This window comes from Thamnophis sirtalis, unplaced genomic scaffold (assembly GCF_051295495.1).
Source record: "Thamnophis sirtalis isolate CommonGarterSnake01/CBP01778 unplaced genomic scaffold, rThaSir2_p1.2 scaffold_3, whole genome shotgun sequence".
In the NCBI taxonomy this organism is placed as follows: domain Eukaryota; kingdom Metazoa; phylum Chordata; class Lepidosauria; order Squamata; family Natricidae; genus Thamnophis; species Thamnophis sirtalis.
Window position 1 is genome coordinate 168726641 of NW_028261383.1, and position 13982 is coordinate 168740622.

Here is a 13982-nt window from a genome sequence, read left to right on the forward strand (position 1 = left end):
GCTTCACAAGAGGCTGAGCCAAATCAACCTTGCACGTAGAAGAAGACATTATTGGTCATTAATTTACAGAAAGTTTGAGTCACAGAGGGAGGGGAAACATTCCTGACCAAGCAATCCTTGTGATACCTAAACCGAAAGGCCAGTTTTGTTTCAAAATAAGCCTCATTTCTCATTCAGAAAAGCTGGATTCTGCAGGTAGCAAAGGTGTTGTAATTGAATTATCGTCTGGGTGGATTTAGTTAAGCAGGACAGGTTTAGTTCTCTAACCAATGAGAAGAACTAAGAAACCCTGCGGGATGCTGGATCTTTTTCCTTGATAGCAATAGCAGCAGTTAGACTTATATACCGCTTCATAGGGCTTTCAGCCCTCTCTAAGCGGTTTACAGAGTCAGCATATCGCCCCCAACAATCTGGGTGCTCATTTTACCCACCTCGGAAGGATGGAAGGCTGAGTCAACCTTGAGCCGGTGAGATTTGAACAGCCGAACTGCAGAACTGCAGTCAGCTGAAGTAGCCTTGATAGATTGGATTTCCCAATGTGCCTCCATCTGACTTTAAAATATCACAAACATGGACTTCTCAATTTAAAAAACCCTCATCTACAGTCCTACTCCTTTCATACATCTTGCTACTTGAAGACGGTAGCAATAGCAATAGCAGTTAGACTTATGTACCGCTTCATAGGGCTTTCAGCCCTCTCTAAGCGGTTTACAGAGTCAGCATATCGCCCCCAACAACAATCCGGGTCCTCATTTCACCCACCTCGGAAGGATGGAAGGCTGAGTCAACCTTGAGCCGGTGAGATTTGAACAGCCGAACTGCAGAACTGCAGTCAGCTGAAGTAGCCTGCAGTGCTGCATTTAACCACTGCGCCACCTCGGCTCATAGACAGAAACAACTCCATATAATGATTTACGTGACCAATCTTGAATTATGAAACTTAGCAACTCCATCCTAGTAGATTTAGCAGAATAATTATTTCTACTAAATAATTATTTACAAACATTTGCCAGTCTAAGAAATACACCAATTGGTGCTTGAAAGCCAGGATGGTTTGGGATAAATAAGAACACGAGTCAAAAGCTATTTCTGCACATCTTGGCCAACAATGTTAGGAACCCAAGCTAGTGAAATGAAGTCCTATCTGGAAATAAAGGTTCATCCCCTCTTTTTGTCACTGGTGCCTTTCAGTCCAATATGGGCTGGAATGATGGAAATTGTAATCTAACATATCTGGAGGGCACCAGTTCAGAAAAAAAAAACAGCTGTGTATATTGCCTTACCATGCACGACATGACCTCTACTGCAAGAATTAAAAAAGGAATAAAAATTCATACATAGCTTTTAAATATTTGATAAGTGCCTTGTCCCCAAAGCCGAACCACTCTGTAGTATCCCCCACTTCTGGAAACAGTGATTTGCCAATGAATGAATTGGAAGTGGAGATGCAACTCCCACTTCTCCAGCTTCTCTATTCCAAATTTTAATGGTTCCAACACAAAACCGCGTTCGACTAAAGTGCGCTCGACGAAACCGCGTAGCTGACGTCATCACAGCGCGACAACAGCGCAGAGAAAAAAGCACGCTGTAAACGCTAAAGCTAAAATTAACCCCTAAACCTAAACCTAACCCCCCTAAACCTAATCCTAAACCTAACCCTTAACCTAACCCTAAACCTAACCCTAACCCTTAACCTAACCCTAAACCTAACCCTTAACGTAAACCTAACCCTAAACCTAACCCTAAACCTAACCCTAAACCTAAACCTAACCCTTACCTTAACTTGAATCGGCTTGCTTTCAAAGCGCTATTTAAAGCGCCCTTTTTTCTCCGCACTCGCTGTTGTTGCCCTGCTGATGACGTCAGTGACGCGGTTTAATCGGGCGCGCTGTAGTCGAGCGCGGTTTTGTCGTGCCACGAATTTTAATAGCCTTCCTCATCCTTTGCCCTTCAGATGTATTGGGACAAACCACGAGAATTATTTGCTCATAGATGTGGAGGAACCAGACTGGAAAAGGAAGAACATAGCTGAAATTACCAATATTGCACTCACCTTGTGCAGCTGCCCAACGCCATCTCCCAGAAAGGCGATGGTATGGCCTGTTTCTACCATGGCAGCCACAGCTGTCAATCTTGGCACGGAAGTCAGGAGTGCCTCAGCCACCAATGGCTTCCGGCTGGCAATGGGGCTAGGCGTGTGTTCATCCCCACAGGGGTAAATCTCTGGGGACTCCTGGAAATGAATAACATGAAAAACAGAAAGGTTGGAAGACAGCCACCATGGGGTGGAGCAACTGATCCTCTTCCCCTACACAGTAGAGTCATTCCTGTCCCTGTCACTCACTTTGGATAAAGAGCTGCAGCGAGAGGTCACTCCGTATTCAATGGCAGCCTCCTCCTCGTTGTTGTCGCCTATTCCAGATGTGGTGTAGCACAGCTGCCGCGTCTTCTCCATTGCTGCATCAATTGCATTCAAGCTGTAGGAACACAGGGCAGTCCGCCCAGTTGGAACTGCAGTGGAGCCTTGCCCAACAGCTAAAACAACAAAAAGGATTTTGTCTTTTTCAGCAAAACCAGGTGCTAGATGCATAGCCTGAGCCAGGTTGTAAGATTGCCCTTGACTATGTTGGCATTCGAGAGGCAGCTCCACATAGGAATAGAGGTTGGTGTCGTCTACGCAGGTCCGGGAGAGGTAGGTACGATATTCCATCTGTGCCTTTGCTCCACGCCGAAAGAACAAGAAGTAGACATAGCCACCAGAAGCAAAGGCACCGACGTAGCTGTTGTTGTAGTCTGAGAAATCACCCACAACCAGTTTCCCCATTCCTTCATTGGAGAAGGCCTGTGGTCCTTCCAACTGGCGGATGGTAAATGGCGGGATCCCTCCAGAGAGCTTTGCCGTCAGTCCACGACCCACAAAGAGCAGGTCCCGGTCATTGTGGTGCCCCACCAAACCAACTGTTGAAACTTTTGGCTCATTGGCTGCCACAAACTGGTTGTCTCCCGGATCCTCAGGATGGTACAACACTTTGGTGATATCCGTCAGAGCTCGCTTCTCACATACTCCCTGGAACAGCTGCCCACACACCACTAGCTCACCAGAACGCTCATTTGGTAAGAGGAGCTTGTTGGAGTTGTCCATCAGTTGGGCCTGCGGACACTCACGGACATCACGGAAAGGGAGACACTCGGGACTGTCTTGGTTTGGCCCTGTGCGGGCATATCCTAGAAGCTTCAGCTCAGAGTCCAGCTGATACAAGCCATTGACGGCCCCCACATACAGTCCCCCTGTGCTCCGGGCTTGAGCCAAATGATTGAATGTACCGTTGGGAACCACGAATAATGGATAGGAAGAGGGTTGAGCAGCTGGGTACAAGGGCAGCAGGAGCATCAGTGTAACCATTAGGGGTGGCAACAAGCGGCCTAGGACCATGGCCAAATCCTAGACAGGAGGAGAAAAGGAATGAACAACAATTAACACAAGCATCCTAAACTAGCCTTCCCAATCTTTGGGTGCTTCAGTTGTATTCCATTGTCAGTTCCCACAATCTACAGCCAGTAGGTCCAAAGAGATCAGGACAATTCAAATCTGGCCCTGGAGGACCACTGGCACTTTCCCAAAGCATTCATTCACAGTTCCTACGATAGCTTGGTAACTGTACAGATCAGTGTTTCTCAACCTTGGCAACTTGAAGATGTCTGGACTTCAACTCCCAGAATTCGCTGGCTGGGGAATTCTGGGAGTTGAAGTCCAGACATCTTCAAGTTGACAAGGTTGAGAAACACTGGTCCAGGTTCATTCCAGATGCATATGCTCCAAAAGACTTCAGTCTAATTACCAAAATCTACTTGCTGCCTAAAAAACCCCATCTGCACCAAAAAAGCACAGTAGCAGATTCATGAGTGAATAAATAGTTTTATACTTCGTCATAGAGGACCAAAGTACTTCAGGCTATGATTCATTTTTTCTCTCTCTCTCACCACAACTATCAAATCAGCCACCAAATGGGCATTTAAAAAAAATCAGAAAAGGGGAAAGGCTGACTGAGAAACCACAATCCTTTAATAAATCAAAGGAGTTTACATGTTCTCAGCTAATCTATCACATAGCAATAGCAGTAGCAATAGCAGTTAGACTTATATACCGCTTCATAGGGGTTTCAGCCCTCTCTAAGCGGTTTACAGAGTCAGCATATCGCCCCCAACAACAATCCGGGTCCTCATTTTACCCACCTCGGAAGGGTGGAAGGCTGAGTCAACCCTGAGCCGGTGAGATTTGAACAGACGAACTGCAGAACTGCAGTCAGCTGAAGTAGCCTGCAGTGCTGCATTTAACCACTGTGCCACCTCGGCTCTCAACAACCAGCTCGGGGTGCAACAATTATGTACCAAACTCATAAAAGGGGAGAAAGAAATCTCCAAGTATCCAGCCATCTACACTTTCAATATTCAGATTCAATATTCAGAGACAAAAATTGACAACATAAACTAGTTGTTGACTCTGTGGACACAATTGCTTATTTTAAAATTAAATACTTCAAGTCCAGCTGTGTTTGCTCGAGTTCAACCAGGTCAGTTAACTTGGTTATTCTTTTGCTAGATTAGTCGGTTTATGGTTGTATGTAGTCCAAACTTAGAACATTGATTACTTTTAATAATCAAATCCATGTAGCGTGTTGTGGTAATCTAGGCATATGCTTTATTCCCACCCTACTGTGATAAACATTACTCATCGCATGGAAGTGGATTTCTTCCTCTGTTGTGTTCCTGTGTTGAGTTGTTATTAAAGTGATTTTCTTATTTGCTGAGGTACACACAAGCATCGACGCACACAGGGACACAACCGGCAGCCTTCTCAATGTGGAGATGATTAAGTTGTAAGCCCGTCCTACCCACGTAACGGACCATCCTAATTTAGAAATGAGGGTGGAATGAGCCTGTTCTGGAAAATCTAGCAGAGGCACAACCGTCAATCTCATTTGATCGCCGACACTGCAGGCCCCTTTCACGGGAGTCTCCAGGCCTTCAGCGACAAAAACGGCACTGCAACGTCACACTATAAACTCTGCCCTTTGGGAGCATGTGCGCAATGCACGCAGAGAAAGAATAGGGCTTGCCCCAAGACACCAACACACTCCTTGTGTCATTCTGACTCCCCTTGCTAACCCTGAGGATGCCTTTGTCATTTTATAGCAATAGCAATAGCAGTTAGACTTATATACCGCTTCATAGGGCTTTCAGCCCTCTCTAAGCGGTTTACAGAGAGTCAGCATATCGTCCCCACAGTCTGGGTCCTCATTTCACCCACCTTGGAAGGATGGAAGGCTGAGTCAACCTTGAGCCGGTGAGATTAGAACCGCTGAACTGCAGATAACAGTCAGCTGAAGTGGCCTGCAGTACTGCACCCTAACCACTGCGCCACCTCGGCTCATTTTTAAGTGTGTATGCATCTCGCAACTCGCCAATCTTCCAAACCGTATTTAATTGCGGCTCAGCATGTCACTCGGGAATCACCAGACTAGACAGATTGAAGTTAATCCCAAAAGGATCCTCTTTATTTTGCCTCAGGAATATTGTCTCCTCCAGATTCCGCCCCCCACTTCCTGAGTAAGGTCCGCACTGTGTGCCAAAAGCGAGCACAGATCAGGATTTGGCATGTAGCTCCTCATTCGGCAGTGGAATCCTGCTGACAAAAATTCTCTAAGCAGTCCATGTGGACAGCCCCATCCTTCCTCCCCTAACAGGCTGGTAAAACCAGATTAACTTGTGCCGAAGAGACACCCTGCCAATTTGATGACATTTGAAAGAGACAAAGGAAGTTTTCTTTCCACTTGATCAGCTAAATACTTGCAAGGGGAACTGGGATTCTGATTACTGTTAGTAGGTAGGCGTTGGGAACTTGGGGGGTGGATTAAGTTGCTGTAAAGCCGAGTAATCGTGTAGCGTATGCATTAGGGCAAAGAACATTCGGAGCAGCTAGAAAATCGCTGGAGAATCAATACGGTATCCCTGCCGCACCACATTGCTGCTAAAACTAACCGTCAGGAAAAGACTTAAATTGCAGAGTCCCAATTCAACGTCAAGAAGAAGAAATAGCAGCAGAAGCAGAAGCAGAAGCAGAAGCAGAAGCAGAAGCAGAAGCAGAAGCAGAAGCAGAAGCAGAAGCAGAAGAAGAAGAAGAAGAAGAAGAAGAAGAAGAAGAAGAAGAAGAAGAAGAAGAAGAAGAAGAAGAAGAAGCAGGGGCACACCATACATCTGCCTCATCTTCCCAAGGAGCATCTTCTTCTCCCTGTTAACAGCAATCTATAATCCGGTTATTTTACTCCCTAAAGTGGAAGCCAAATGCCACAAGGCTTCTGCATCATTCAGACCTCGGATCCTGCCTTTCTTTTCACTATTCTCTGTCCTCACCTTCCCTCATCCCTTCCTTGGGCTTTTTGTCACCAGAAACCAAAGGCTTCTCCCTGCTAGGCTAAGCACGTGGAGTGGAGTGGACTGAGGTGCTGGAACAAGAGGGAGGAGAGCAGTGGTGGGTTTCAAAAAAAATTGGAACCTACTCTGTGGGTGTGGCCTCCTTTGTGGGAGTGGCTTGTGGGCCATGTGACCTGGTGGGAGTGGCTTGCCGGCCATGTGTTTTCTTTCTTTCTCCCTCCCTCCATCCCTCTCTCTCTCTCTCCTTCCTTTTGTCTCTCTGTCCCTTTTTTCTTTTTTTCTTTCATCTCTCTCTCACTCTTTTTCTTTCTTTTTTCTTTCTTTATTTATTCCTTCCTGTCTTTCTCTTTATCTCTCTCTCTCTCTCTGTCAGTCTGTCTGTGTGTGTGTGTGTGTGTGTGTGTGTGTATGTCAGTGGTGGGTTTCAAAATTTTTTGGAACCTACTCTGTGGGTGTGGCCTCCTTTGTGGGAGTGGCTTGCCGGCCATGTGACCTGGTGGGAGTGGCTTGCCCGGCCATGTGTTTTCTCTCTCTCTCTCTCTCTCTCTCTCTCTCTCTCTCTCCTTCCTTTTGTCTCTCTGTCCCTTTTTTCTTTTTTTCTTTCATCTCTCTCTCACTCTTTTTCTTTCTTTTTTCTTTATTTATTTATTTATTTATTCCTTTCTTTCTCTCTCTGTGTCAGTCTGTGTGTGTGTGTGTGTCTGTGTGTGTCAGTGGTGGGTTTCAAAAATTTTTGGAACCTCTTCTGTAGGTGTGGCCTGCTTTCCGGGTCCACTGGTGGAACCTCTTCTAACCGGTTCGGTAGATTTGATGAACCGGTTCTACCGAATAGGTGCGAACTGGTAGGAACCCACCTCTGGAGGAGAGCAAGGGATGGGACTTCCCTCCCTTGGGATCTAGCGATAGGGGAGGTGGTTAAGAGTCCCTCGATCCCCCTCCTTCACTGAGTTCCTAGCACAGCCCCAAAGAAGGAAAGACACAGAGAGGAGCCACTGAGGGGAAAAACAAGTAACAAGGGAGGACCTCAGATTCCACTTTGATTGCTGCTGCTGCTTCACGTGATAATTGGAGTTAAACATTTGCTGTCTCTCTTTGTAGACAAAGGGCCTCCAGAGGCAAATCAATGGGAGTGGGGTGGGGAGATTAAAAAGAAAAAAAACCCTGGAAACTAAATCTAATCCCAGATGTTTCACAACCTCAGCTGGGGCCAGGATAGGCAAGGCAAGCTTTGTCATGAAGTCACAATACAATAAGCGGCAATATGGGAACACAAATGTACAACAACAACAACAACAAAAAACACCCACCCCAAAACAGTTACTTCAGACCAAGCCTCCCTGGTGGTTTTCTTGCAAACCAGACAGAGGGATGTTGTCAAGAAGGGAGCATTTAGTGGGGGGGGGGGCTCTCCTCACTGACTCTACTCCGATTATTCCTCTGTTGTGGGCTGTTGTCTAAACACACCAATGGGAAAGTGATTTGTTTTCCTCCCTCGTCAATTCCCATCCTTACTTTACACATACCCCTATCGCCCTTTTGAACTACCCAGAAAATGGAGCCATCTGCCTACTAAAGCAGGGAAAGGAAGAGGACCCACTTCTTCAACATCTGGGCTGGAAATCAAGCCATCTGTCTCTCCTTCTCTCTCCCCCCTGATTCATCTCCCCCCCCCGCCCACTGCGGGGGTGGTGGTGGTGGTGGCAGGAAGCAAGGGACTATTGGAGTTTATAGTAACTCTTCTCCCACCCCTTCCCTCCTGGCAACAGCTGGAAGGAAGCAAAGAGGATAAATGTGTAGCAACATTCCAAAATCCCAGGAGGAAGCTTGAGAGGCACTCACAGAAGACAATGGCACATGGGTGGAGCTGCTAGAGACAAAGGAAGCTCTACACGCGCACCCACACACAAACACACACAACTATCAATGTATCTATCTATGTATCTATGGATGTATCCATCTGTCCATCCATCCATGATGAATTCAGGATTCTTTGTTCAAAATATTCAAATGTATATTGGGTTGGCATAGCAAAACCACCTGAATCAAAGCATGACCCGTCAAAACCGCGGTCCACTAAAGCGCGCCCGATTACAGCGCGTACGTGACGTCATCATCAGCGCAACAAATACGACCGCGGAGAAAAAAGGGTGCTTTAAAAAGCGCTTTTAAAGCAAGCCGATTCACATAAAGGTAAGGGTTAGGGTTAGGTTAAGGGTTAGGTTTAGGGTTACGTTAAGCGTTAGGGTTAGGTTTAGGGTTAGCGTTAGGTTTAGGGTTAGGTTAAGGGTTAGGCTTAGGGTTAGGTTTAGGGTTAGGTATAGGGTTAGGTATAGGGTTAGGTTTAGGGTTAGGTTAAGGGTTAGGCTTAGGGTTAGGTTTAGGGTTAGGTAAAGGGTTAGGTATAGGGTTAGGTTTAGGGTTAGGTTAAGGGTTAGGGTTAGGTTTAGGGTTAGGTTTCGGGGGGTTAGGGTAAGGTTTTCGCGTTAATTTTAAGTTTACCGCTCACAGTGTGCTGTTTTCATCGCGCTGTGATGACGTCACATACGCGCTTTCGTCGAGCACGCTTTTGTCTACCGCGTTTTTGTGGTGGAACCGAATCAAAGCATTACTACAGATAGTGATTACTTTCAAGTAATGACCCAGAAGGAAAAAAACCATCATAAATGGCGTTTTTCAGAGTCAACTTCAACTTGCAACCTGCATTCACCCATGCTATCTAGTCCCAGAGATAGAGCCCAGGGATTTAAGAGGGCCAATTGCCCTCTTAAATCTCCCCTCTAGACCATTTCACATCCATACCCTTCCAGTGCTTACCAACAAGATTCAAGATTTCAAGATTTAATGAATTTGTATGCCGCCCAATCCCGAAGGACTCCGGGCGGCTTACATAAAAACAGTTTTAAAATACTAAAAAATTTAGAATACAAAGACAAAGCAAGTTAAAAGAACACAACATGCACTCAACCTTAGTGGGGCTGGAACTCAATCGAAGATTAACAGCCTCAGGCCTGCTGGAATAGTCAGGTCTTAGTAGACTTTTGGAAGGCTGAGAGAGTGGGGAGGGTCCGGATCTCAGGGGGTAGATCGTTCCATAGGGCCGGGGCAGCTACAGAGAAGGCTCTCCCCCGAGGAGCCGCCAGACGACATTGTCTAGTCGACGGCACCCAGAGAAGGCGTATCCTGTGAGATCTCATCGGATGCTGGGAGGTATGTGGCAGGAGGCGGTCTCGTAGATATCCAGGTCCTAGGCCATGTAGGGCTTTAAAGGTGATTAAAGCACCTTGAAGCGCGTTCGGAGACCAATAGGGAGCCAGTGCAACTCGCGGAGGATAGGTATAACATGGGTGTATCTCGGTACACCCAGTATCACTCGCGCAGCTGCATTCTGGACCAATTGTAGTCTCCGAACACTTTTCAGGGGCAGCCCCATGTAGAGCACGTTACAGTAGTCGAGTCTTGAGGTGACGAGGGCCTGAGTGACCATTTGGAGTGCCTCCCAATCGGGCTGTGCTGTAGACATTTCAGCTCCCACATGGGAGGGCCAAGCAGCAGGACTCCACAGGCATCCCCACTGGAGGAGGAACGAGATAAGACAGGGTGCCAGCGCCAGGGAAAGGGAGTTTGCCATGGTGCTTCCAGGCTGCATCAATGGCTACTGTGTGGTAACCCTCCCCGATCAAAGTCTCCACTGTTCCCATCTTGACTGTGCCATCACAGAGCCACACGGGGCTAAAGGGTCCATTATCCCATTGACACAGAGCACTCACAGCTCCGATACATGGCACTGACAACCCAGAGAAAATGGAATGGGGTGTGGGAGGGGGGAAGCAGTGTCTGGAAGTACAGAATGAAGAAGGCCCTTGCTGGAGTTTGGAGAAAGAAAGCAGTGATTGCCTGCTGGGATATCAGCTGAGTATAGAAGACTGTGAGGAGCAGGGGAAGAGAACAGGTCAGGACATGGGGTTGAGTTGAGCTCCTCGACAGAGAACAGAAGGATCCTTTGTGATCTGTTTGTATGGAGTTGTTGATCAATTGGAGGGGGGCAAATAGAGGCCTGATGTGCTAGCATTGAGAGACCCCTTCTTCACTTTGGCAATGAGGGGGGTATTTCGTTCTTTGGCTTTTTACTCTGCGGAAGAAAACCTCATTCACCAGCCCAAGACTGACCAGAGGCTTTGCAATTAAGCCAGCTGAGGCTGGGCCAAATCATTGCAGGCTGAAGACCGGGACACCCTTACCCTCCCAATCTGGAATCTGACTTCCACATTTCTCTGGCTTCTATTGGCGCAAAGAAACAGTCATGCCAGATGTGTCAAGCTCTAGGCCTCCCCCAGTGTTTAAAATTCCCCGGGCAGGTTGTCAACAGACAACCTCGTGCAAAATGAATGCGGACTGGCTCCTGGGGAGTCAAAAGCCTTGCTGATTCCTAGTCTGAGGCCGACAGCATTGGCTGGTGGGCGCGTGAAAGGGGATAGACTTGACTGAACATGCCTTTGAGGGTCTGACCATACGCCACCGACAATCCAAAGTCCTGCAGATCTGATTTCCCCCTTCATCTTTGGAAGCATCCCTTTTCTCTGCTTCTCCCCAGCCATGTGGTCTCCCCCACTCCTGCATTTAACAATTTCCAGGCAACCCAAGTGATTCTTCCGTGGCACGACAAAACCGCGCTCGACTAAAGCGCGCCCGATTAAACCGCGTCGCTGACGTCCTCAACAGGGCGACAACAGCGAGCGCGGAGAAAGAAGGGCGCTTTAAATAGCACTTTGAAAGCAAGCCGATTCAAGTTAAGGTAAGGGTTAGGTTTAGGGTTAGGTTAAGGGTTAGGGTTAGGTTTAGGGTTAGGTTAAGGGTTAGGGTTAGGTTTAGGGTTAGGTTAAGGGTTAGGGTTAGGTTTAGGGTTAGGTTAAGGGTTAGGATTAGGTTTAGCATTAGGTTAAGGGTTAGGGTTAGGGTTAGGGTTAGGTTTAGGGTTAGGTTAAGGGTTAGGTTTAGGATTAGGTTTAGGGGGGTTAGGTTTAGGGGTTAATTTTAGGTTTAGCGTTTACAGCGTGCTTTTTTCTCCGCGCTGTTGTCGCGCTGTGATGACGTCAGCTACGCGGTTTCGTCGAGCGCCCTTTAGTCGAACGCGGTTTTGTGGTGGAACCGATTCTTCTGTCACTGGCTTCAGGAAGCTGAAAAATCTGGGAGTTTTGGCTGAAACAGGGAGAAGGACTGGACACTTCTGCAAGAGAGGGGAGCGGGAAGGGCTTGAAGTCAAACAGGAGTCAACCAATGTATGGAAGAGGATTTGGGGAGGTCTTCCTTCATCTAGGCTGGTTTGAGTGGGCATGGCCTTTCCTGCTACTGCAGACACATCCCGTAGATTCTGCCCCGGTGGCGACGGAGGCCTCCCTCGCTTGCAAGAAAGAGAGCTTGAAAAGGTGTCAAGGTCAGCAAGACGCTTCAGTTCCCTGGCGGGCACCCAGCACAGCCGCCCCCACAGCGGGAAGCAGGCGTGGGGAGAGCTATGCCAATCTGCGTGCTGCTGAATGCCCCTTTTGTCCGGCTCAGGGTAAAGGGGGGGGGGGGCAGAGATAGCGCCACCCGTGATAAAAGTCCAGAGTCTGGGAGAGTCTAACTTAAGGAGTTCGGGTCTTAACTCACGAGGCCTCCCAGAGCTTGACCCAAAAGGGTAAGAAAGAAGGGGCAGCCCCCATTCTCAGCCCAACACACCAAGGTACCCATGTACGCTCCATTCCTGGCTCATCCTCACCCACACGAATGCATAGGAAAGAATGCTGTCTCCAAGGGCAGAGAAACACACAACCCAGCAGGAGAAAAGTGATAGTTTTTTGGTTTTTTTAGTGCCTTCTAGGGTAAGAGGACAGGGAAATACACAAAGGACTGGAAGAAGGGTCAAAGCAAATCAGAACGTTAAGGGGGGGAAAAAAGAGAGATAATAATAAATACAGGCAGAAGGGAAGGTAATACTGTTCAGGGCAGAAGCTGGTAAGCTGCCACAGAATGTTCTGTTTTCTGACAACAGACACTATCAAAATTTTAGGGCTCATGGCAATTTTCTTCACTGAGCTCAAAGGCACCCAAAGTTCCCCTTTAAAGAGCCCTGGAAATCTTTGCCCATTTTAATTATCTTCCACATACAAACATTCCCTATAACACACACACACACACAAGCATGTCAACCAGCATCCCTTACTTACAACAGCTGCAGGTACTGGGCACACACCTGTTCCTTCAGTGGGAAAGCAGGTTTTCCCTTCACCTGGAAGGTGCTTGGTGGTGTTGCTGCCTTTCTTAAAAGGCTGCTCCTGCTCGGCACCAGGTGATACAGCGGCGAACCCAACCCGCCACGTCAACGTCATTAACGCCCACACCATCAAAAAACCGGTGGGCGGCCTCTGATAATTCCTCACATGCAGCAGCAGCAAGTGGGTTTGAAGCCGCAAGGCAGACGAACACCAGAACTGCGTATCCAGCAAGTCCCTGGGACTGAGAGTCAGGACCCAGGCGCCATCCTTCCTTGCTGGGGAAAGAGCCTGTAGTAGTCGGCATCAGCGGAGAAAGGGCAAGCCCTAAAAAAAATCAAATTCTCTCTGGCGGGGCTGAAATTCAACTCTCGCCACCCGGATCTAAGGGCAAACTTAAAAGAGGGAGGAAAGAACAAGAAGGAAAAGGGGGAGCGGAGGGTGCTTGTTATGCAATCTGAGTAGATGTTATGCCCAACTTTGCTGGTAGATACAGAAAACGCAGGGACTAATTCCTCACCCACTGCCTTGGGTGAGGGGAGGAGGGGAAGAAAGAGAGTAATAATGCTTGGAGTTAGAATCGTGTGAAATCCACACTTCTTCAGTGGCATCACTGATTAACTATGCAAAAACTTTTGGGTGGAAGGTAGCAAGATGCGTGACCCATCAAAACCGCGTTCCACAAAAGCGCGGTCGACGAAAGCGCGTATGTGACGTCATCACAGCGCGATTAAAAAAGATCGAAAAATTGAAATAAAAATTAAATTACAGCAAGCCGATTCACATAAAGGTAAGGGTTAGGTTTAGGGTTAGGGTTAGGGTTAGGTTAAGGGTTAGGTTTAGAGCATTAGCGTTACGTTTAGCGTTAGGTTAAGGGTTAGCGTTAGGTTTTTCGTTAGGTTAAGGGTTAGGTTTAGGGTTAGGTTTAGGGTTAGGTTTAGGGTTAGGTTTAGGGTTAGGTTTAGGGTTTGGTTTAGGGTTAGGTTAAGGGTTAGGTTTAGGGTTAGGTTTAGGGTTAGGTTTGGGGGGGTTAGGGTAAGGTTTTCGCTTTATTTTTGCATTTTTCGATCTTTTTCGTCGCGCTGTGATGACGTCACATACGCGCTTTCGTCGACCGCGCTTTTGTCTACCGCGGTTTTGTGGTGGAACCAGCAAGATGGCCGTTTTGCCCCTTCCCTTCCCCCCCCCACATCCCCTGCAGCTTCACAACCCTTTCGAAAGACTAGCAACCAACAAACACCACTGTTAAGTGTCATAGCTGTGTAATTAGATATCCGAGTCTGTTTGGGACTTGTTCCTGGT

The 13982-nt window shown here is 47.6% G+C and overlaps 1 protein-coding gene across 1 annotated transcript in view; it reads right to left on the reverse strand.

The window, feature by feature from the left end:
* The window catches only part of PLXNB3 (plexin B3), a 93999-nt gene that overhangs the window by 76256 nt on the left and 3761 nt on the right, over positions 1–13982 (reverse strand). Inside the window, exons 2-3 of the mRNA XM_087710859.1 lie at positions 2345–3442; positions 2054–2233 (exon numbers count right to left, since the gene is read on the reverse strand). Coding sequence (XP_087566985.1) covers positions 2054–2233; positions 2345–3433 — 1269 coding nt within the window. The 5' untranslated portion in view covers positions 3434–3442. The remainder of the gene's footprint in view (positions 1–2053; positions 2234–2344; positions 3443–13982) is intronic.